This window comes from Eptatretus burgeri, chromosome 7, assembly GCF_056783735.1.
Source record: "Eptatretus burgeri isolate ZD-2024b chromosome 7, Ebu_testis_v1, whole genome shotgun sequence".
Classification (NCBI taxonomy): domain Eukaryota; kingdom Metazoa; phylum Chordata; class Myxini; order Myxiniformes; family Myxinidae; genus Eptatretus; species Eptatretus burgeri.
The window spans coordinates 93985755-94010447 of record NC_140967.1 but is presented as its reverse complement, the minus strand read 5'-3'; the positions used below and the strand labels follow the sequence as shown (position 1 = coordinate 94010447).

Below are 24693 nucleotides of genomic sequence, written 5' to 3'. Positions count from 1 at the left end.
TCAACAAAGGGAAGGACGCAGCGAAACGGGGACCAAGTTCACACAAGCACTTTATTCACACGACACACGGAGAGCACACATATACAGCCAAACCATAATGCACAAAAATAGCAAATGTAAGAAGAAAAACAATAAAGCAACAACGACGCAGAGCTATAACCGACTAAGATCGACACACGGCAACACTTATAGAGTTTTACTTCACCAGAATGGCGCCACACATACACGTTTACACAGAAATCAAAAGAAATGGAAGTCGCGACTTCCCTGAGCGTGTCGAGTCCCTCTCCGACGTCTGTCGACGGGGTCCCACCTGGCCGCGACTCCGTGCCCGAGTGTGGTAGGTGAGTCCTCTCCTGCGTGCCTCGTGCCTGCACGTGTTGGCCACTCGACGCCACGGACCGAGTGTTCGGCGCTATCCCAGCGCGGATAGAGGGGGGGGGAAACATGGATGGCCAAAGTCGGGAGAGGGGAATGGCGGACGCTCCTTCCCGCCAGCGGGGTCTTACAACTGCCCCACAAAAGACCCGGCCAGCGGCCACAAGGACGAGCGAGCCGGAAGACGAGAGCAACCACGAAGCAAGAGCATCCACCAAGCAAGAGCATCCACAAAACTGCTTCCCCCGTCTCCGACTTTTATATCCTCGGAGCTCCGCCCTGTTGCTCCGCCCCGTTCTTTGCTCCACCCCCCTCGAGGAACTTCGAGAAAGGTCTCGAAGAGGGGCGTTCCTCCTCCCTGGCCGCGTCACACCGCACATCCACCAATTGAGTGCCAGCTGCCCTCCCCTCGCTTCTCTCCCATCACACCAAGCGCGGAGAAGAATGGCGCGAAAAGCCCACCGAGCGTCCTCGTTGGGTTTTATTTGAAATAAAAGTTAGAGAAAGAAAAACGACTGACTCAAAGCGTCGCAGCCCGAATGAATCACATTTATTCCCTCTAAACAACGGGTTTGGGGCTAACTACACATGTACTTAAGAGATATCTCACCTACGGGACCTGAATGGTGGTTTGCGAATTTCCACAGCCGTAACAATATATATATATATATATATATATATATATATATATATATATATATATATATATATATATATATATATATATATATATATATATATATATATATATATATATATATATATATATATATATATATATATATATATATATATATATATATATATATACATATATATATATATATACATACATATATATATGTTTGTGTATATATATATATATATATATATATATATATATATATATATATATATATACATATATATATATATGTATATATATATATATATGTATATATATATATATATATATATATATATGCATGTGTATGTAGATATGTAATATATATATATATATATGCATGTGTATGTAGATATGTAATATATATATATATATATATATGTACAAATATATGTATATATACACATACAGTGGAAAGAACAAGTATTTGATACACTGCCGATTTTGCAGGTTTTCCCACTTACAAAGCACGTCGAGGTCTGTAATTTTTATCATAGATACACTTCACCTGTGAAAGACGGAATCTAAAACAAAAATCCTGAAAATCACATTGTATGATTTTTAAATAATTAATTTGCATTTTATTGCATGAAATAAGTGTTTGATACATCAGAAAAACAGAACTTAATATTTGGTGCAGAAACCTTTATTTGCAATTACAGAGATCAGACATTTCCTGTAGTTCTTAACCAGGTTTGCACAGACTGTAGCAGGGATTTTGGCCCACTCCTCCATACAGATCTTCTCCAGATCCATCAGGTTTCGGGGCTGTCGCTGGGCAACACAGACTTTCAGCTCCCTCCAAAGATTTTCTCTTGGGTTCAGGTCTGGAGACTGGTGAGGCCACTCCAGGAGCTTGAGATGCTTCTTACGGAGCCACTCCTTTGTTGCCCTGGCTGTGTTTCGGGTCGTTGTCATGCTGGAAGACCCAGCCATGCCCCATCTTCAATGCTCTTGTTGAGGGAAGGAGGTTGTTGGCCAAGATCTCATGATACATGGCCCCATCCATCCTCCCCTCAATACGGTGCAGTCGTCCTGTCCCCTTTGCAGAAAAGCATCCCCAAAGAATGATGTTTCCACCTCCATGCTTCATGGTTGGGATGGTGTTCTTGGGGTTGTACTCATTATGTGCGTGTATATATATATATATATATATATATATATATATATATATATATATGTATATTTATATGTATGTATGTGTGTAAGTATATGTATATGAATATATATATATATATATATATATATATATATATATATATATATATATGTGTATATATGTATATATATATATATATATATATATATGTGTATATACGTATATATATATATATATATATATATATGTGTATATATGTATATATATATATATATATATATATATATATATATATATATATATATATATATATATGTAAATATGTATATATTGTTGTGGGCCGGGGATCGGTGGGGAGAATGACCATGAGGTGGGGAAAGCTTCCGTCGTCTCCCACCAAACTCCCCGGAATTGTAGTACGTAGCTCGGATAACTCCGCGAGCCGGCGGATCGTTCAACCGACCGTGGTCACCAACATTTCAACCGCGTAGCATAGGGTCCATTTGTCCATAACCAATTTACCTAATTAACTACGCGATTTCGACTACCGGGGAAACCACGCCCTCGGCACGTCTTGCTCGAACCGGGTCACTCGACCGACTACCAACTCCGGTTCAGGTGCAGCCAAGCGGAAAGTGCCAAAGCCTTGCCGCCTGGAATGAACGGGTTATCGGGAATTAAACCCCGCCTAAACTCAGATCCGAACCATGCTGGACCAATTCAAGAAGGGACGGAAACGAACTGGGAACATTTCTAACAAGTTTTATTTGCAGTAAATGAAAACACAAAGCAAAACTTAACGCGAATATGCAAGAAGTATTTACAATGATCCAAAAACACTTATTCATTTCTACTTTAAGACGGGCCCACACGCAGACACACACACAAAATGAAAAGAAACCCAGAGTTCTTTATTGGACCCTCGCAGCCGAGGAGAGAGATAAGCTGGGGGTCAGAGTTTGGTTGTGTACTTGGCCGTCGGAGAAAGGGGGTACTCCATGCTGCGGCACCTGAAAATGGTCGCTGGTTTGGTCCCCAGTCGCACGTGTGAGACTCGAGGTTCGTGGCAGAGCTCGGGTGGTGAGTGGCGGGGTCCACAGAGGGGGGGGGGAGTTGGGGTCGCTCTTTCCTTCCTTGTGGAGGGCCAGTAGAGACACGTTCGCCGCCTCGACGCCCTTCGTAACAGCAAAAAACCCTTTTGTGACAGCAAAAACCCTCCAAAACTCTCCAAGACCCCAAAAAGACCCCTGCTTCAGAGAGTGCTCGGGAATTTATGGACTTTCTTCAGCGGGGAGGGGCCTTGGTGACTCTTCTTATAAACCCCAGCCACTCTTCCACGCGGGTTCATACTTGATGAGTAACAGTATCAATGTTGCAAAGGTTGTCGTGAAAGAGTTGCAACGTTCGTGGGAGCCAAGGAACCGGAACCGCGAGATCTTGCCTTGTCACGTCAGGGTGCGAAAAGGCAGCTGGTTGGTGGTGGATCGTGATGGGCCGAGGGGTCATGCAGATGGGATGGTTGTTCGGTGGCTTGTTGGAGGGTTCGTTGGATGTAAATATTTAATAACCTAACTAAAAAAAAATCGCAACGCACGTCTTTGATTCTCCCACGAGACAAAAGGAAAGGGATCTGACTGCACACATACTTAACGACATAACTTACTTTTGTGACATCTGTATGTTGAATGCAAATGGTTTCCAGATCTGCAACAATATATGTATATTCTGCATTCAGGACAAAGACATTATAACATATTGGTGTATTTTTACATTAATTACAAGGACATTTGTGGATCGAGGACAAACACATATGGTGTATGGGATTCGAACCTAGATTCCCTCCATTATGAGCGAGGGGTTCAGATGGGAACTCAAACAGGCCAACCCATCTTTCAGAATTTGAAAAAACACGAAGTTGTGAAAATGAAAGCCATTGCTCTTTAAATCGCCCTTTGCTATCATGAGAATATGTGCCCCGAAAGCATCATCTACATATTATGTATACAAAATGGAGGAATTTTTGACCCCTCCCCCACCTCTGCCCCCAACATGAAACTTATTGACACATTCACCTGGTTTTTCAAAAGAACATCAAACTATATCATTATAAACGTTCCTTCTTTAACAACAAACCAATCTTATCTTTCTGAAGAGCTGCACCAAGTAATTTATCAACTGCTCAATTCCATAAAAACTTGACACCACAAACAAATTCCTGGGTTTAGGGGAATGTAATTTTTGTTTTTATTTCCTCTCCAGAATCTGTCCTTTAACTTGGCCCAAATAAATCTTTCTTGCATTGGGAAGGAAAGAATACTTTCTCACAAGGAGTCCAGAGCCTCCACAAATGTCAAGCTCCTTGGTGCCGGCCGGGTTCAAATACGAGGAGAGACCCAAGTGTAACGATTCAAAGGGAAATAACTCAGGCAAAAGCAGCCTTGGCCCAGCAGGGAGAGTAAATGAATCAACACTGAGCGACAACAAAACACAGTCCGGTTGCCATGGTATCAATGAGGCAAATTCCGTAATGTACCATTTGCACCAACGTCATTCATCAGCAGCAACATTTAAAGAAAATTCCTTGCCTGTATGAAAGCATTGCATTCATCACTATATGATTAAATGTAAAAATCAGTGCGATCGAAGGTATATAGCATTGAGAAAAAGGAAAACGAATGAATCAAAAAAAATGAGCAACAAGGAAGTTCAAACTTACTTTGGGTAGTTCATGCAGTACTCCGTATAGATGTGAAAAGCTTCATTCTGTAAATGGCAAAAAGCAAATCTCATGGAACCTCTGAATAAGCCTTGTAAAAAAAAAAAAAAAATAATAATAATAATAATAATAATAATAATAAAAGAAAGGGAAATACCATATGTTACAAATACCCTTGAGCGTCAAAATACAGCATCATATTTCAAAGCGATGCGCTCCTATTATAGAGGTTGTGAACTTTTCATCTGACGAGGTTGATGATCATTGATAATCTCATAAATACTACATAAACAAATGGGATAGTGGGGGTGGGGGTGTCAGATCAATCATTGAGGCTACCGACTGCGGCAGATGGGAACTTATGATCTGTTATATGTCTGAGCACGCAGCTGGAGTGAGCTATAATGGTCATAGGAACACAAGGCCCTTGTCGTTGTGGGCCTCGGGGTGCTCAGCGCTGTGCGGATTCTTTTTCCACGATTGTTATTTCCAAACACGGTTGGAGGAAGTCCATTGATACCGGGTTTACGTTTCTCTGGGTCTGAGCAGAGCAGCAGTTGGAAGAGCAGTAAATGGAGTTGTATGTGGAAAGGAAAAATCCATATGTTCGTCCAACCACCATTCATAGCAGAACAAGTCAAATGTTGGTGGAACCTTGCAGATGGCATAAGACTAACAGCGTTTTCAGGACACTGGCCACACAGGGATCATGCAGACGCCTTCCTGTCTGAAGCTCAAGAGCTGACGAGGGTCATGTTTCAGGTCCGGCTGGCAGACGCAGTCGAGCATGATGGAAGGAGGCCAAGAAGGCCTCGGGGCATGACACAGGCCATTGCAGGCCTTACAAGAACCAGAAGCCCTGACCATTGCTTGACTGCTTTTTCTAATGAGCGGAACACCACCCCGACTTGAAATATTTGTAATATTCTGAATGTTACGTCATACATGTCCAGATGAACATACTATCCCTTGTGGCCTACGTGGAATTGTATATTTTAAAGAAGTGTTATACAAGCTTCTGCAGTAAAAATGTAGATAGAGAAAGAAGTTGTCATATTCCACAATCCTGCTAAATGAATATATTATTATACCTAACTTATAAATAACTTTACATTCACATTCCATTGTAATTTTCTTTTCTTTTTTTGTTTGCCCCTTACAGGGCTAAAGACACAGTGATGCAAGCTATATAAACAAGTTTGTGTCTACATGATTGCAGGTGAGGACAGCCAGCTTAAAGTTCCCTTCTTATTCATCCGTATGCAGCACAAGACTACGGGGCAGCATCAATGGCTGAGGGTGCAGCTATGCCGATGATGCAATGCCATTTGCTGCTTCAGGCCCAGGATATTTGAGTTTGGCCATGGTGCCGGTGATAGTTCACTTACTGTTCGCAAAGGACACTGTGGGATCTTTAACGTACACCAATGAATGCTGATAGATTGGAAGCCCAGTTCAATGCCCATCCGAGGGACGGCACACTCACTGATGAATCACCCTGCCTGTGAAACACCGGGATGACAGTTTATAGCTGGGTCAGGATTCGAACCTAGGCTCGACAGCTGAAAGGCGAGTGTGAAAGTTCCTTTTAGAATACAGCACACACTTTGACATGCACACGAACTGGAAGTGGAATAAACCCTGGTTCTTAGTAGGCAGGGTGTAGCATCATTGAGTGCAGCGTTTGTCATACGGGACGTTAAGCTGGGATTCCATCTGCCAGCACTTGCGGGTGGATGTTCATGATCACAGAGTAAGCGATTGTGTGCCGCAACCCTCGCCAAATTCCAAATTCCTGTCCGAACCTGGAGGAGGCACTGCATCAGCAGCACAGCTGCAATCCCTCCACCTCGTCCCTACCCCCAGAAGCGATGCAAACCAGCAGCCAAGTGCTGTGTGCAAACGAACGAGAAGAAAACATCAATAATAGTTAACAATTAACACCATAGTCAATGCCAGATGGATTTTCCCGCTCCATATTTGCACTCAGAAGAACACCATGAAGGTTTTGTAACCTGATCAAAGGAAGCAGTTAGGGTGATGTTGAGTGGTATCACTACTGGCAGGAGGCTGTTTTTTAACGTTTCCCAAGGTGCAAGATGCAGATCACTGCTTCATCCTGATCCTCCTCCACAATGCTCATCGAACATCATCCACAATGCTCCACATTGCTCAATCTTCCACGGAGTACTGAAATGTGGGCATAAAACACATTTCTTCAATATGTTAAGGTGTCTGTGGTTTAATTCAGGAGCGACAACTTTTTGTTTGCCGTTTATAGCTCAAAACTGCCTCAATTTGTTCTCTGACGCGATTACAAAGGTCAGCAATGCTTTGTGACGCGACGACACAAGCTAACAAGCCTCGCCAGTGGTCCCTGTTTGTCCATTTCAACATAAACTCCTGAAAACAGTGCAACCGCGTCACTTATAGAGCAGCGTTCTCTCCATGCTGCAGATTTCTAATGTGCCATGATAGTGAATGGGAACTATAAGAAAGCTTTGTGGTTTCCACCCAAGCTATAACACTGGAGGCTACAACCGTCTGGGCATTCATTTCCTTTTTAATGACTTGCGAGAAACCAGGCAGACATTCCACACATGTTTCACCAAAGTGCATACCTTCCAAAATTGGTCGGGCTGCTAGGTAGGTTTGTATATGTACATTGAGTATATATATATATATATATATATATATATATATATATATATATATATATATATATATATATATATATATATATATATATATATATATATATATATATATATATACACAACCTCACACTCACATAACTCGTTCAAACAGTTAGACACACAGCAATGTAGACAATCGGAGAATCCTCAGCTTGCAGAAGAGGGAAATCGTATTACATTTCATGGGAATCTTCAAAGGGATGACAACATACTCTACTCTCTGTTTTGACCAAAAAAAAATAAAAAAATCACTGCACCAGTGAACCACGATTTGGACACAGCTGTCTCCTGATTGAAACACTTCTATGTTGGCCAGGCCTGAAAAGGCAGTTCAAAAAAGGAAACACAGGCCTTCTCCAGCTTTGAGGAAGCTGCCAGTTCCAATCTGTAGCCCAAAGCCAAAGCCTTCAAACACTCGATCTTTGTCCGAAGTAGCAATGCCATGTTCCCGCTGTGCACGTTTCACGAGCATCGTCACCGGATACTTTGAAGAGTTTTATGCGTTGCGTTGAAATGAGGATCACGACTTCCCTGAACAAACTATCTCTCATTGGTCTCATCAAAATAATACGTTGCTATGGACTTAAGTAAAAGTGCAATCATCACAGGTGTATGCCTGGTGTTGGCTGAATTGCTAGAGTGGTGGGCTTGGGATCTGAGGGTCCTGAGTTCAAATCCTGCTTGTCTGTTGAATTAATACCAGGTGGGGTTGACTCAGCCTGTCATCCTTCTGAGATTGGAAAAATGAGTACCAGCTTGCTGGTATCCTGCGTTGGAGTGACGACCCGTCCAGGATTGTGCCCAATAGCCCAGGAGACTGCTTAGGTAGCATCAATGTTCTGCACAGAGTATGGTCCCAATGGATGGATGGATGCATGGATGGATTACAGGTGTATTGGGTATAAAGCTCGGATAGTATTTGATTAGGAGGATGGAATTGAGAAAATTAAGGAATGAAGTGGGAAGAAATAAAAAAAGGAAGAGGGTAGATGTTGAATGGAAGAAGGAAAAGTTGGAAGGAGATTGAGAAGGTGCTATCCTCTGTCCTTCCATCTCCCATCCAGCCATTAAGTCTGATGGCTGTTCCTCATTCCATGACTTGTGTGACTAGTTCTTCATTAATCTTGCTGAGCTTCATTGATTATATCGATATTACAATACAGTTACGTGCTGTTATAAGGAAGACTCCTTGTAACAAATTTAATTATTAATAAAAGAAAAACACTTTCTGCAGATGATCACGTTTTAATGAGTCAATTTCAACTCGATAATAACCAGTCGAATCCATGGAGACATGGAAAAATTAAGCAAAACTATCACTGTGCTTGCACTTGCAGGGCAAACTGCATGAAGTAAAACATGGAGACTTTCTTTTGAAGTTGTTTTTTGGTCCTCAATACAGTCCCAGAATGCTGCGCTCACACCCCCCGAATGCTAGGGGGTGTCTTCTATTACCTCCGCCACCAAAGGTGGATGGAGGTGATGTTCTCACCCCTGTACCTGTCTGTCTGTGAGCAGGATATCTCAAAAAGTTGTGGATGGATTTGATTCGATTTAGGTGAACATCCGGATCGGGATACGAGAATTAAAAATTTTTTTTGAGTGATTCATCACCTTTGAGAGATGGGGCCAAAAACGATGTTTCGCAAAATATTTCAAAAGATTGTGGTCGAGTTATAACAAAACTTGGTGGATGAGTTGGTTAGGTGACAAGAACAAACCGATTCAATGCAAATCCGGCTTATCAATGGGTACGACATGTAAACTAACAGCCTGGTGCAGGTGTGCGCTCTACCGAGTGCTGTTCTAGTTTAAAAAGTTTCTAGTGTGGGTGGAAGTGACGGTAGCTGTCTCGGTATAATTCAAACTGTTGACACAAGGACTCGTCCACGGAATGTTTGTGCTCATTTTAGCGAGACTCGACTGTATTTGAGAAAATAGAATAATTCCTTGCATCAGCCCTTTGACCACATTATGTGGAAGCTGCCATGTAGTGTGTACTTGGTATGACGTTAAACATGCGTCGCAGCACACCAACGTCTTTCAGGTTCACAACTTATTCACTTCTCAGGTCGTCATTGCACGGATCTTTCTTACGCATGAAAATATGATGCTCGCAGGTTTTTTTTTGCTGGGTCAACACTTTATGCCTGGTGTTGGTGGAGGGCTTGGTATTCTAGGATCCTGGGTTAAAATCCCACTCCGTCGTTGAATTAATACCAGGTGGGGTTGACTGCCTGTCATCCTTCCACGGTTGGCAAAATGAGTGCCAGCATGCTGGTATACTGTGTCGAAGTTATGACATGTCCAGGATTGCACCCAATAGCCAAGGAGACTGCTTAGGCAGCACCGACGCTCTGCACAGAGTATGGTCCCAATGGATGGATGGTCAGCACTTTCGGACATTGAACTTTCTCAACCAAATGTTGAGAGAGGAATTGTAACCACTGTGGAAAAGAAGGTGAGGTGATGTTTTTGGGGTGCATGTTCTACCCAAAGGCAGGGTCAGGACTGCCGAAGTCGTTTCTTGGCAAGGGTTGTACCGTGTGGTTTGCCATTGCCTTCCCAGCAGTAGTTATGGCAGGAATTTGGAATTTGTTCAGGGTGCTGGCGATAGTTCGCCTTCTCTTTGTGAAGAACACCTTGGGATCTTAAACATCCACCAACTAATGTAAGCAGATGGGACATCCAGTTTAACATCTGTCTGAGGGATGGCACACCATTGATGAATCGCCCTGGATGTGAAGCATCAGGCAGGTTCATAGCAGGGTCGGGATTCAAACCTGGGTTTGACTACTGAGCTAGACTAGACGACTGAGAGGTGAGTGTGCGTACCTCCTGGGTATCCTTTCAATGCAATTCCATAATAGCATCGTCGTAATAGGCCAAATGGCCTCCTCTTGCATCAAAGTTTCTTGAACTTCTGCGTCTTACCTGCCGTTGCTTACACGGCAAAGTGCCATTGAATTGTCGTTAGTTGGAGATTGAATTCCACTCATTCAACTTTGGAAGTACGGTACTTTATCGAGAGCAGGATAAGATAATATAGGTGTTTGGGGAATCTATAACCGAAGAAGGATATGGCCCTATAATACTTTAGACCACTTCATAATACTTCAGACTATGTTTGTGGGCAATTTCACAGTATTTCACTGATCCACGGGGTTTGTGGGTGTAGCCATGTAGATTATAATAGCACACTGAGAAAGACAGCCCACTGAGGCAAGGGAGGATTGAAAGCAGCTTCCACCCCATACGGTTTTTAGAACAATGAGGTCATGTTAAACTGAAAATGTAGGGCAACATGACAGAATGTACTGTTTTAGAATAGGAATGTCCGTCACAGACTTGTTAATTATTAGAAATCGAAGTCTCTAAAGATAGCTCTCAACTCGTCACTTTGTTAAAGCCTTGCATCATACGGTATCAATTTGTAGGCACTGTCGCCTGGAGAAACCTGCACTCGGCTGTGGTTCTGATGTTACTCCTGGAGGCAAAATTCCGAGAAAGTGTGGGTCAAAGATCAAGGAGAATGATCCCACCTTGTTGACAAAACATTCTGCGATGGCCACAGGACAGCAGAGACAGCTCTCCAGCTCCTGCACAAGCTCGCTGCACACATGCAATGGTTAAAATCAGTGTCCATTAATTTTATTTCAAAACATAATCAAAAAATAAAACATCAATTCAAGCATATATATATATATATATATATATATATATATATATATATATATATATATATATATATATATATATATATATATGTGTGTGTATCTGGATTTATTTCTTTCCTTCGCACTCACCGAAAATGTATTAACTTATTTTTACATTTCAATTCATGACTCATTCAAAAAAATCATTCAAAATCAAAAAAATTGATCCATTCCTTGATTCATTCAAAAGAATAATTCAAAATCAAATCCATTGATTCGTTCTTCATTGGTTTCATTCAAAAGCTCACGTTCGACCTTCATGGAAACTTCACGAAACGCTCGATATGTGTTTGCAAACAACTCCCAAATAAAAGTTTGTTCGAGGAGGAATTCCAGGGTAATTGGTTAACATTCCCCATCAAACATTCCCTCATAGTATTGTGGAATGCACGTCAACCACAAATCATCTCGGTACATTCACCACTGATCACAGACATTGGTAGTGGGATAAAAATGTTGAAAATTCTGTGAAGTTGGATAAGATTTCATCAAAGATTTCTGAATGTTTGCAATTTCTTCATTCACTGGTGGAACTTTAAAACTTGAAATTTGCTTTATGTGATACATTTACACTGCAATATAGTTTGAAATACATTAAACCCTCTGTCAAGAAAGGTAAATATCTGTAGGTACAGCTAAATGGTATAAGAACAAAGTTTGAAGTGAGGATGCATTGCCAGGTTGACAAACCGTCTTGACACCGCTAAAGTCGTGGATCTACTGATGTGGGTCTACGGCTGAGGGTATGGTCACACATTTTGGAGAGGTTCTGGGCTGGAATGGTAGAAACTACGATGATGAACGGATCACAGCGGATGAAGTTAATATTTAGAGGTTTTTGAGTAAATTAAAATTCAGGATTAGGCGTCGTAGAATTAGTATCGATAAAATAACATGCTTGTTCACCCATCCGTGTGTAACGCTCTTTTCCACCCATTGGATGGACAGCTGGCCTGATTCCACTCACAAACGTAACCTTAAAAATGATACGGCCACTATTTTGGTGATATGCGAAGCCAAAGACAAATTTGGAGTTGTCATATTCACAATTGCCATGCCCTCCCTATAAGTTTTTCTTTCAGTGAAAAACGACCAAAGCAACTGTTAGAAGGGTCATTACGAATTGAAAGGTTGGAGCTGAAAAGCATCATGGGCCTTGTGAAGGCCACATTAATTATAGGCTTCAGCCTTCAATCCTTAGGCTTCAGGCCTATGGTGTCAGCCTATGGCCTGTGCAATTGGCATCTACCTGAGCCATATAACCTTCTTCTTCTTCTTCTTCTTCTTCTTATTCTTTCGGCTGCTCCCGTTAGGGGTCGCCACAGCGGATCATCCGTATGATCCGCATAGTGATTTGGCTTAGTTTTTACGCCGGATGCCCTTCCTGACGCAACCCTGGTCGCCTCTTACGACACGGATAAATCTGAGCCATATAACCATGATGTATTATATATGACAGTGAGCATGTTTTTGCGTTACAGCAAAGATTGGACAGAGTTATGAGGGGGGAGGGCTGAGGCTTTGGGGGGTGGAGGTGTTGAGGAGTTGAGGTGGGGGGGGAGGGGCAGGGGGATTTTGAGGGCTTGGAGTGGGGAGGTGATTGAAGTTTTGAAGCCTAATGTTGAAGACTTCGGGTTTGGGAGGATTGGGGGGGGGGTTGAGGACTTGAGGTCACATCTTGCATTGCATGGATGTTCCGCAGGTCCCCACTAGTCACTTATCCTTCAAATGGTAAAGTAATAATTTAAGGAAGAGTTGTTGCTGTTCAATAAATGATGATAATTGTTGTGACCAACAAATTTGTGAAAATGTGTGTGTGTGTGTGTGTGTGTGTGTGTGTGTGTGTGTGTGTGTGTGTGTGTGTGTGTGTGTGTGTGTGCGCACGCGCGCGTGTGTGCACGCACACTTGGTTGATTGTGAGCTTACATTCTACATGTGTTCCCTTTTCCCTACCAATCTCCTGTTTATTTATCCTCCTTTTTAACGTGTTCCACGCCCCCCCTCCACAATCCTTCTCACATCTCACGTCACGTACGCGTTTTCGCTAACGGTAGACAAGCCACGTCTACCTACACGTATATTACTGGGAAAGTCACTGAACTTTCCATTAATTTGCATGGAGGTAGAAGCGTCTTGTCAGCAACACAAAGGGAATTCAGTGAATTTCCATTTCCTGCAAAATGGGCCATTTTGTTAATACAAGGGTGTGTCGTTAAAAGGTTCAACACATGGATCGATTCTCAGTTTTTGAAAATTTGTTTGTGCTTCAGTTGAAGCGTGATTGGTTGGCTGTCTCCTTTTGGGTTTTTTAATTGACTCTGTGTACTGAGTGTGGTGCATAACATCAATGGTCTTGGGTTCTATTAATGGGGTGCAGATGAAATATGCTGGTTAGAAGCACAATTGTCCCTTCTGTTTAAAGGATCCATTGTATTACCGTAATATTTGATGGTGCTGCCAATGTTTCGCATCATACTAAAGGCAACATTTGAATAAGAAAACTGTCTTTAACTCATGCGTTCATAGAACACCTTACCTCGTGCAGTCTTGAGAAACAAGGACATGGGAAGGATCTTTACAACTGTTGCTTTGAGTTTTGCACTAAACAAACAGCGCGAGACGTCGCCACATTTGTCCGAATGTTAAATCCCACAGTTACTCTCTGCCCTCAGGGCATGAGACAGAATTTTTCCAAGTACTGCTCAACGGAAGGTTGATGAAAGTGCCAAGAAGGTGATGTGTGTTCTACAGTGTCCAAGCATATAATTCAATTGAAATTAAATGAAGGTTTTAAACTCTTAGAAACAAACTTTTTTCGGAAGTTTACCGCCGTTGATGCACCATCTTTTACACCACCTTATTTAACACGCTACATAAGTTACTCGTGCCTGTTGTTTGTGTACTTTGTGACGTCCTTAAAAACAGCAAATTTCCTGTTTGGAATCATTTTCATTTCTGTCTGCCTACCAGACAGGGCAGACAGAGTCTGCCCATAATCTACATGTCTGCTACAGGGCAGACAGTCTCTGCGCATGCATACTCGGGATGAGATTTCGTACATTTTGCCAATTTCAGAGCCAAAGTACTGATAAACTGCAGGTTTGTGTTCTGATTCATGTTCCACAGTTTTTAAAATATATAATTCAATTGAACTTAAGTAATTCCTCGATCATAGACTGACGTCTTCTATCCCCGTTAATGCACCACAAACCCACCTCCTTCAAATTCCCTGCTTTCCTTCCTGAAAGTCCCTGTAATATCAATCTTGTATACCCTGTGTTCACCACCCCATCCCTCTCCCTCCCACAGATCTCCTAATGACTCTCTTCCCCACTGTTTTGTCTTTCCCACTCCCCCCTCTTGTCTCATGCCCCCCTTTGCTGTGCTTTGTGTGTTTGCTCTAATACGAGCCTCGACAAGGTAAACAACAACAAAAAAAAGTGACTAATTCCTGAATCCCACTTTTCGCTTTGTGCTTGCTAATATAATAATCCCACTCGGCACCAAACAGCACCAATAATTATTTACACCTTTCCGAGGGATCAGCCAGGAAACGTTTTTGGCCCAAGTCTTTCACGAACTGGCTGTCTATGCCTGACGTTCAACTGGAATTGATTTGTGCAGGAATTTGTATTTTGTTCATGGTGAAGATAACTCACCTACTCTTGGGATCTTTAACGTCCACAACCTAACGCTCACAGACTGGTCACCTGCGAAACACTACGATGACAGTTTATAGGTGGGACGAGATTCAAGTCCAGGCTAGACAGCTTCGAGGCGAGTGAGACACCTCGAGGCTCTCCTGCCAGGCCTTTTATTTTTAATGACAATCTGTGAGTATTTATTGACATTTTATTGAGAATTCTTTTTATTGGCGATGTTCGTAAAATGTCAGCCGGAATGTGCGTCGATCTGCCAAATATGCAACAACCAATTCAGCGTCCCTGTTTAAATATCTGCCAGAGGCCTGGGACAAGGCTAACCGACAGAAAAGCACACAAGCATACGTGTTACAGAAAAAAAAAAATTAAATTTGCTTCCTACGAAAGCATGATGCAAGTCGTGCGCAACTGCATTCTGATGACAGTGGCAGCTCATGTCGGGCATGTCACCGTCTCGTACATCAGCAGGCCAGGGTGACATGCCGTCCAATTCAGAGGAATGCATCACAAATTTAGATTTTATCTCGGAGACAATGCTTTCGTGCTGAAAAACTTCTGCTCAATCTTCGTACGTCCAACGGCCGACACGGCTGCCAACAAATATTTCAATGATTTCAGAATTCCATTCGCAAAAGGTATCCTTATATGGCTGCATAGCTTCTGGCCTGCAGTGAGAAATGAAGAACCTGTGGGTACAATCTTCTCTAAGACTCCAAGGAAAAGTCACAGTGATTGACTTAGACAAGCAATCAAAGTCCACAGACATGACGCGCACCAAAACTGTTTGCTGTAAGAACTCCATCGGAACGGAATGGTGTTTAGCAAATGGCGTGACACAATATGTGGAGTCTGACAGCCTTCAGGGAAAACTGGCCGTATACCAAAGAGCAGGCAGACCATGGTAATAAAATAGGACGAGGTTGTAAAAACTGTGGGCAGTGCGAGCGAAAGCGCTTTGGCCCGACAATGCCCGGATGGATTTGGTACCGTACGTGGAAGCAGGCAACATTGACAAAACGTTTGGAACAAGGCCATTGCTGGTGCAAAAAAAATAATAAATACAATAACATGATGAAATTTAAAGGAGATGTATTATGGCCAACGACGTAAGATTTTAGTTTCTGTGCTGCGGAGAAAGCGCGTATCATTTGCCAGAGAGGGAATAGTTGGCTGCCATACAAAGGGAATGCATTCAGATACCTCCTAATGCCTTTTGATGGCTAATAAATCCGAGTTTTGAAATACCGAGTCCACAGTGAACCCCCGAGATAGAATCAAATAAAACGGTTTGGTTCTCTATAATAGTCCCTGGACATAGTCTCGGCAGCAGGTCCGGTGGAATGTGCAGTGCACGTGAGGAATGCATGTGATATCTATACCACAGGAGGTCCGTAAAAGAGAAGACAGGAGAAAGAGAAAGAGAAAGAGAGAAAGAGAAAGAGAGAAAGAGAAAGAGAAAGAGAGAGAGAAAGAGAGAGAGAGAAAGAGAAAGAGAAAGAGAAAGAGAAAGAGAAAGAGAGAGAGAGAGAGAGAGAGAGAGAGAGAGAGAGAGAGAGAGAGAGAGAGAGAGAGAGAGAGGAAGAGAGAGAGGAAGAGAGAGAGAGAGAGAGAGAGAGAGAGAGAGAGAGAGAGAGAGAGAGAGAGAGAGAGAGAGAGAGAGAGAGAGAGAGAGAGAGAGAGAGAGAGAGAGAGAGAGAGAGAGAGAGAGAGACAGAGACAGAGAGAGAGACAGAAAAAAAAAAAGAGAAAGAGAGAGAGAGAGAGAGAGGGGGAGAGGGAAAGAGAGCAAGAGAGAAAGAGAGAAAGAGAGAAAGAGAGAAAGAGAGAAAGAGAGAAAGAGAGAAAGAGAGAAAGAGAGAAAGAGAGAAAGAGAGAAAGAGAGGAAGAGAGGAAGAGAGGAAGAGAGGAAGACAGGAAGAGAGGAAGAGAGGAAGAGAGGAAGAGAGGGAAAGAGAGGGAAAGAGAGAGAAAGAGAGAGAAAGAGAGAGAAAGAGAGAGAAAGAGAAAGAGAGAGAAAGAGAGAGAAAGAGAGAGAAAGACAGAGAAAGAGAGAGAAAGAGAGAGAGAGAGAGAGAGAGAGAGAGAGAGAGAGAGAGAGAGAGAGAGAGAGAGAGAGAGAGAGAGAGAGAGAGAGACAGAGACAGAGACAGAGACAGAGACAGAGACAGAGACAGAGAGAGAGAGAGAGAGAGAGAGAGAGAGAGAGAGAGAGAGAGAGAGAGAGAGAGAGAGAGATGGTTGAACTGAGTCCGATTTACTGCTACCGAGTTTTGGAAATGGACGACCAAGTGCTAAGGCAAAGGGGCACAACTGTCGCGGTACTGCACTTCTTGGGGGTAGATGGGAGGCTTTGGCACCTTCGTCTCCTGGCGAATTCTGGCAGGCTTTCACTTTGCGCTACAATAATAACTGAGATCACCGGGGAACGGTGAAAATGCTTTCTTTTCGCATGCAGCACATGGCTGCTGGTCACATCCTTTGCTGGGGGGGCACCAACTGCACCACTGATGCAATGCCCCCAATAGGTTAGCGCAGACATTTGTAATTTGTTCATAGTGGTAGTGATAAGCCTGGTGTTGGCTTAGTGGTTAGGCTGGCTGGTTTGGGATCTTAGGCTCCTAAGTTTGAGCTCCTGTTCACCGTTGAATTAACACCAGGTTGGGTCATCCGAGGTTTGTGAAATGAGTTCCTCTGTACTGGTAATAGGGCCAAAGCATCAGCGGCACAGCTGCACCCTCAGCCTATGATGCTACCAGCAGCCTTGTGCTGCATATGAAGGAGGACGAGGTGGCAGTGATAGCTCACGGACTCTGTGAAGGATACCATGGGGTCTTTAACCATCCACCAACTAATACCACCAACAGATAGGACACCCAGTTTCATGGCCATCCGAGGGACGGCACACACATTGATGCCTCACCCTGCCTGTGAATCATCAGAAGACAGTTTATAGCTGGGTCAAAATTCAAACTCAGGTGAGACTGAGATGGCTCAGAGGCGAGTGTGCGTACCTCTGTGCTGTCGTGACAACCCATGGTAAAAATTAAAGGGGCGATTTGTAAAGTGTGAATTTGATGTCGAGCAAAATTTATTACGAAGAACAGTCTTATAGACACCTCTCAACAAAGTCAATTCTGATTGGACGTTCTCTGCTGATGCATCATCACCGCCCAATGGTCTAGGTGGGAGGAGCCTGTTCAGTGTTCAGCTCTCCAATTGGAGGTTGCAGAGTCTGAGGCAGAGCCGCTCAGGCTGTTGTAGAATCGTCTTCATAACCAGCCGTGATCATGAGACGTGTCGGTGTTCCTCTTCTTCTTTACACGAATATGCAAAGCGAGTGGACAAACTCTTTTTGCCGACTTTGCGGACTCACTTTGCGTATTCGTTCATGGTGCAGAATATATTTCATTAAAATATTTATTTTTTAATGCCCCTCTGCAATATATTTTCAATAAAAGTGTTGAAATATTTTAAGTTCAAATTCACAGGTTCATTAGGTGCATAACTTTAAAAGTTGGGTAACCTGACCAAGATTGGTTTATTTGAACCGGAGCAAAGCTATCCCGAACAGCTCATAAAGAACAAAGGAGGGGTGGGTGGATTAGTTTGAGAGAAGTACGTTGGAGAAACAGAAGGGGGAAATGACAACAGCAAGGCCGACGGAGAAAATACATGGAGACGGAAAAACAAGGGACGAGGATAATGATGAGGGGTCGGAAGAATGCAAGGGGTGGTGAAGATGGATAGACGCAGAATTTCTTGTGTGGAAGGGGGGTAGGGGTGGGGTTAATGAGGGTAGAAAAGATCATGGAATCTGAGATGGTGGTGAAAAGCTGTCCTGAAGATGTAGAGGGAGGAAAGAGATTGAAGAGAAAGTGGAAGTTGATTCCACAGGTGGGGAAAAAAAAAGAGGAACAAATGAGTGGAGGTAAGCGATGATCCTGGATTTTGGGAGTTTTGTGAGACGGTGGTTACTAGTCGACCAAGTGTGCCTTGAACATACCTGGGGGGAGGGGGGGAGGCAAAGCACTGGGAGGGCAGAGTGTGCAACACCAGAAAGGAGGTGGAAGAAGACAGAGAGACCCTTGACCTATCAGCGATGGCGAAGTGATAAGCCGATAGACTCAGCTTTATCATCGGAGATTGCAATGATCTTGAAGGCTTCGATTTCCATGGTAGCAAGCTGAGCAAGGTGTGAGGCAGGGTCACCAGCCCAGAGGGGAAAATAGTATTCCATGAAGCTGCAGATGAAAGCCTTTTAGGTGGATTGGAGTTCAGGTGTGCGAAGGGAGGACTTTGCACAACGGAGGATGCCCAGTTGATGACTCGCTTTGGAGGCCAACTTTGAAATGTGGTTTAACCAAGAGATCATGGCTGAGAGTGAGACCCAAGAGTTTGAGTGACTAGACCTCTTGTAGATGATTGTTGAGAAAGTAGATGGAGGGCTTGCGGTATGGTCCTTTTGGAGAGAGAAAAAGAGAGAAAGAGAGAAAGAGAGAAAGAGAGAAAGAGAGAAAGAGAGAAAGAGAGAAAGAGAGAAAGAGAGAAAGAGAGAAAGAGAGAAAGAGAGAAAGAGAGAAAGAGAGAAAGAGAGAAAGAGAGAAAGAGAGAAAGAGAGAAAGAGAGAAAGAGAGAAAGAGAGAAAGAGAGAAAGAGAGAAAGAGAGAAAGAGAGAAAGAGAGAAAGAGAGAAAGAGAGAAAGAGAGAAAGAGAGAAAGAGAGAAAGAGAGAAAGAGAGAAAGAGAGAAAGAGAGAAAGAGAGAAAGAGAGAAAGAGAGAGAGAGAGAGAGAGAGAGAGAGAGAGAGAGAGAGAGAGAGAGAGAGAGAGAGAGAGAGAGAGAGAGAGAGAGAGAGAGAGAGAGAGACAGAGATTGTGGGATTTCTAAGGGTTAAAAGACATATTCCAAGTGTTTGACCAGTTTGTGATTCTGTCAACGTCTGAAGAGAGGGAAGAAGCTGCATCCTGCCTGTCTGAAGGATGAGGGATTTGTTACGTCAGAGGGTGGAGTCATCAGCGAAAAGATAATGAGGATTTTCCAGACAGTCAGAGAGATCATTGATGAAGGTTTGGAATAATATGGAGCCTGGAACACTGCTTGGGGAACTCCAGCCTTAACAGGTGGAGGAGGAGAAAGGATTCCATTGAGAGTCACACATTGGCTATGAGAGTGGAGGAAGTGAGCAAGCCAAGAGTGGAGTTGGCCTTGGATGCAATAGGTAGAGAGTTTGGGGAGCAAGGCGGGATGCCAGACTGTATCGAAAGGTTGATATATGTCCAGAGAGATGGTCCTGACCTCATGTTTGGCATTGAGGGCCTCCATACATTGTTGGGAGGGTGGAAGCAGAGAGAGGAAGAGCAAAAACAGGACAGAGAGAGGAAGTGCAAGAGCAGCAGAGAAGTTTTTTTTAGGACATGTGAGTTGATGGTTGCTGGAGGATGATCCAGGACACGTGAGCTGATGCCGTGCGGTCCAATTGCAGAGTCAGAGTCGAGGGTTGTCAGGAACTTCTCTACCTTCTCAGATGCCTAAGACACAGAGTCCAGGAGCAGTTTGGTGTGACTGGGAAGGGTGGGTACAGAGCGTGAGGGGTTGGGGACACAAGATTTGGAAGCAAACACATAATTGAGGCATTCGGCATTCTCACAAACAAAGTTGGCTGTGGTTCAATTTGAAGTGAAGGAAGGGATGGAAGGAGATCATACACCAGAGACAGACTTAACAAGGTGCCACCGGGTTTGAAAGTTAAATCTAAGGTTGGACAGATATTGTTTTCTGGCTTTCCTGAGAGTGGACATACACTTGTTAAGGTCCTTGTGGAATGATCTGAGGTTGCCTGCTTGCAACGTATCACAACTTCCTTTCCACCTCATATCACTCAGTCTGACTTTGTACCGCCATATTTGCTAACAATGTTTGAAAGTTGTGACTTGCAACACATTTTTAAAAAACTAATTTTCAATCGCAACCACTTTGAAAATGGTAAACGTCCGGGATGTGTTATTAATGTTGGTGGAAGAAGGAAAAAAAAAGAAAAACATGTAAAAAGTGTTACCCTTGAGGTTAAATTAGACGTGTTAAAGCATTTCGATTCCGGAGAACGGGCAGTTGATATCGGCCGAGTGCTTGGCTTACCTCTGACGATGGTGCAAACAATTCGTGCTAATGCAAAAAAAAATTTCAGTGAGAATGCACAAAGTGTTACACCTTTAAGAGTGCTACTAAAATAACTCATGCAAGAAGTGAAGTGATCGAAAACATAGAGTGGATTCTCATTGTTTGGATCGAAGATCAAAATCAATGTAACGTGCCCATGAGTATGATGGTTATTCAGAAGGCCAAATCTTTCAGAAGGCAAAGTGGTTAAATCGAAATCGATTTATTTATTTTTTATTTTTTTGTACCTGTATATACTGGGTGAATTTATGAAAGGCGTTTGGCGAGCATCTTGTTAGCACACGCTTAACCCTTAAACGCTGATAAAAACACCGTTGTCATCGCAACGCACAGCTAATCGCACATCTAAATAGCAATTTATGAAGGGAGATAAACAGCTGATTAGCCTGTGAAACACCACACATATCTCCAACATTCAATTGAGATGATGCACTTGTATAGAATTGCAGCGCCATGGACAATTGTTGGACGGGATTCAGCGTATTGTTCTTTGTCGTAGGTTGATCCCGATGATCTTGCACTCGATTCAGCAGCCAACAAAATTATTACTTTGAGAGTCTATAACTCCAGACAAATTTGATATTATCCTATTTCTCCAAACGATTGCATCTATTCTCGAATATTCTCAATGCATGTCGGAGAACTGCCCAATTCCTATCCTCTTCTGCCTCCCCCTGAGCTAATTCAAACGCTCCTAACGCATCCATAATTACCGTCCCATGTGAACTACCAATTATAAGCCATGCAATTCTTGTACATCCTTTACTATAGTTATTGTCTACAGACGACGGTAATTAGAACTGGAACTAACTATTATTTTAACTCGAGTATGAAGGAGTAATTCTCTGCAGACGACTGTAATGAGAACTGTAACCAATGATAGTTTTAACTCGAGTATCTGATTTCAATGCATCGACTGGAACTGATAGGGATGGTTAAGAGGCATGTGTTGGTCTCCTTGGGTCTGAAACTATGAATCAATAAAGCACTAAGTTCCTTGAATTTGCAAGAAGCCATGGACTTGAGGAGGCTGGTTCATAGTTTCAGCACCCACAGGCCCATCGCTGGACTGGGTATTCCAACGCTGGCGGTGTGGCAAAGGAGGTCGACCATGTGCTCATTGATGGTCGCTGGAGGATGAACCAGAACTGCAGGGTCAACCGGAGTACTCAGTTCCTCGATACCGACCACAGGCTTGTGGTAGCAACTCTGAAGTTGCAGCTTAAATCCGGGAGAATGGTGCCATCCCAGCCGAGATGGGATGTTGGTAAGCTCAAGGATGAGAGGGTAGCTGAGGAGTTTGCGAACAGGCCGAGTGGGGATTTGGGGGATCTGGGTGCTTTGGAGAATCCTGAAGAGTTGTGGAGTGCCTTCAAGACCACCGTCCTTGATGTTGCCGGTGGATGTCTTGGAACTCACCGTAGGGCAAAGAAAAATTTTGTCTCTCAAGGGACACTGGATACCATTGACCAGAGTCGCAGGGCCAGGTTTAATGGCAGAGCTGAGATGTTCTTGGAGTCGAGGTGTAAAACTGTACGTGCACTAAGGGCTGACAAGGAGGCCTATGTGCGAAAAAATCTGTGAGGGGATAGAGCATCACCTGTGATCAAGTGATTCTCATTCTGCTTTCAGGGGAATTTGCACATTGTGTTCCTCCAAGCCCGTCCCTCGGTGTGCTGTAGTTAGAGCGGAGGTTGGTAGGCTCTTGAAAGAGGATTCCGACGTGAAGGCCCGCTGGCCGGATACTTTGAACGGCTGTACCAGGCTGACCCACCAGCTGTTGAGTTGGATGTCAGGGGTGTTACTATCCCTCTTGTTGACCCTCCAATCAACTGTGATGCACCTTCGTTTGTGGAAACACAGGCTGCAGTGAATCGATTGAAATGGGATAAAGCTTCTTGGTTTTGTGGCATCCATGCTGAACTTCTCAAGGCCGGTGGAAATGCTGTATTCATATCATTGCATGCAGTTCTGTGTTCTGCCTGGAACACGGGCATCAACCCAACTGACTGGAAGAGGGGCTTGTTGTCCCTCTTTGAAAAGGGAAGGGTGAACATGAAGTCTGCAACAACTCCCAAGAGGTGACGCTGCTCTCAGTGCTGGAAAAGGTCTTTGCTCAGATATAATTCTTAATAAGGTTTTCCACCATCTGCTTGAACACCAGTGCCCAGAGCAGTCAGGCTTTACACCAATGAAGTCAACGATTGACCATATCCTTGCTCTTTGGGTCCTCACCGAACGCAGTCGAGAGTTTCGGCAGGGGCTGCTTGCAGCTTATGTTGATCTCTGTAAAGCGTTTTATTCAGTGAATCGGGAAGCCCTCTGGTGGATTATTGGTCTTCGTGGGGTGCCACCGAAACTGATCAATCTGATGTCTGAACAATACTCTGGTACCGAGAGTGCTGTGAGATGTGGTGGTACCATCTCCGACTTATTTCCAGTTGTGACTGGAGTTCGTCAGGGGTGTGTCCTGTCCCCCACACTTTTCAGCACTTGTTTGGACTGGATTCTGGAGAGGATGTCAGGGAGATCAAACTGCAGTGCATCATTTCGGAATGTCAAGTTATCTGGCCTTGATTTCGCAGATGATGCAGTCATCTTTGTGGAGTCTCTGGATATCCTTTTGGGGGCCCTCGAGATGCTGAAGGAGGAGTCGGAGCCACTGGGATTATGGGTTTCCTGGGTCAAAACTAAGATCCAGACTTTCAAAGACATCTTGGAGGCTGCTATCCTGTCTGTACCTGTTTGTGGCGAGGATGTTGAGGTCACGGAAAGATTCACTTACCTTGGCAGTGATATTTATATCTCTGCTGGCTGTGAGCCAGAGGTCAGGAGACGTCTGGGTCAGGCCTGGGGAGTCATGGATTCACTGGATCATGGGGTGTGGTGCTGTCAGTACCTGTGCAGGAGGACGAAAGTCTATGTCTTCAGGTCCTTGGTGCTTCCAGTGTTGTTCTACGGATGTGAGACTTGAACCCTGACCAGGGATCTGAGAGGGAGACTTCATTCCTTTGGTACCAGGTCTGTTCGGAGAATCCTTGGCTATCGCTGGTTGGACTTTGTGTCCAACGAGCAGTTGCTGAGAGAAATCTCAAATGAGATTTGTTACCTGCATAGTCCGTGAGCATCAGCTGCGGCCGTATGGACATGTGGCTCGTTTTCCTGACGCTGAGTGAGTGGAGGAGGCCAATGGGCCGACCAAGTCCCTCGTGGTTGCAGCAGGTTGATCTGCATCGCAAAGAGATGGGGATGGGTCAGGCATTTGCCTGTGGGTGGCAAGACGGAGCCCCCTGGAGTTCCGGTGGAAAGTGGACGCAATGATGCGCTGCTCCGGCGCATGCTACCATACCTGACCTATTTGTGAGAAATTATCTACAGATTACTGAAATTAGAACTGTAACTAACTCTCGTTTCAACTCCAGTATTAAGGAGTAATTCTCTGCAAACTACTATAATTACAACTGTTATCAAGAATAGTTTTAACTTCAGTATTAAGAAGTATTTATCTGCAAATGACTGCAATTAGAAGTGTAACCAACTATTGTTTTAATTTTAGTACAAAGAAGTAATTCTCGGGAAGACATTT

The 24693-nt window shown here is 43.6% G+C and overlaps 1 protein-coding gene across 8 annotated transcripts in view; it reads right to left on the bottom strand.

The window, feature by feature from the left end:
- The window catches only part of LOC147023821 (uncharacterized), a 373912-nt gene that overhangs the window by 81185 nt on the left and 268034 nt on the right, over positions 1–24693 (bottom strand). For all 8 annotated transcript variants that reach the window (XM_085889658.1, XM_085889651.1, XM_085889657.1 and 5 more), the window contains 2 exons: positions 11096–11165; positions 4858–4904 (listed from right to left, as the gene is read on the bottom strand). In XM_085889658.1, coding sequence (XP_085745784.1) covers positions 4858–4904; positions 11096–11165 — 117 coding nt within the window. The remainder of the gene's footprint in view (positions 1–4857; positions 4905–11095; positions 11166–24693) is intronic.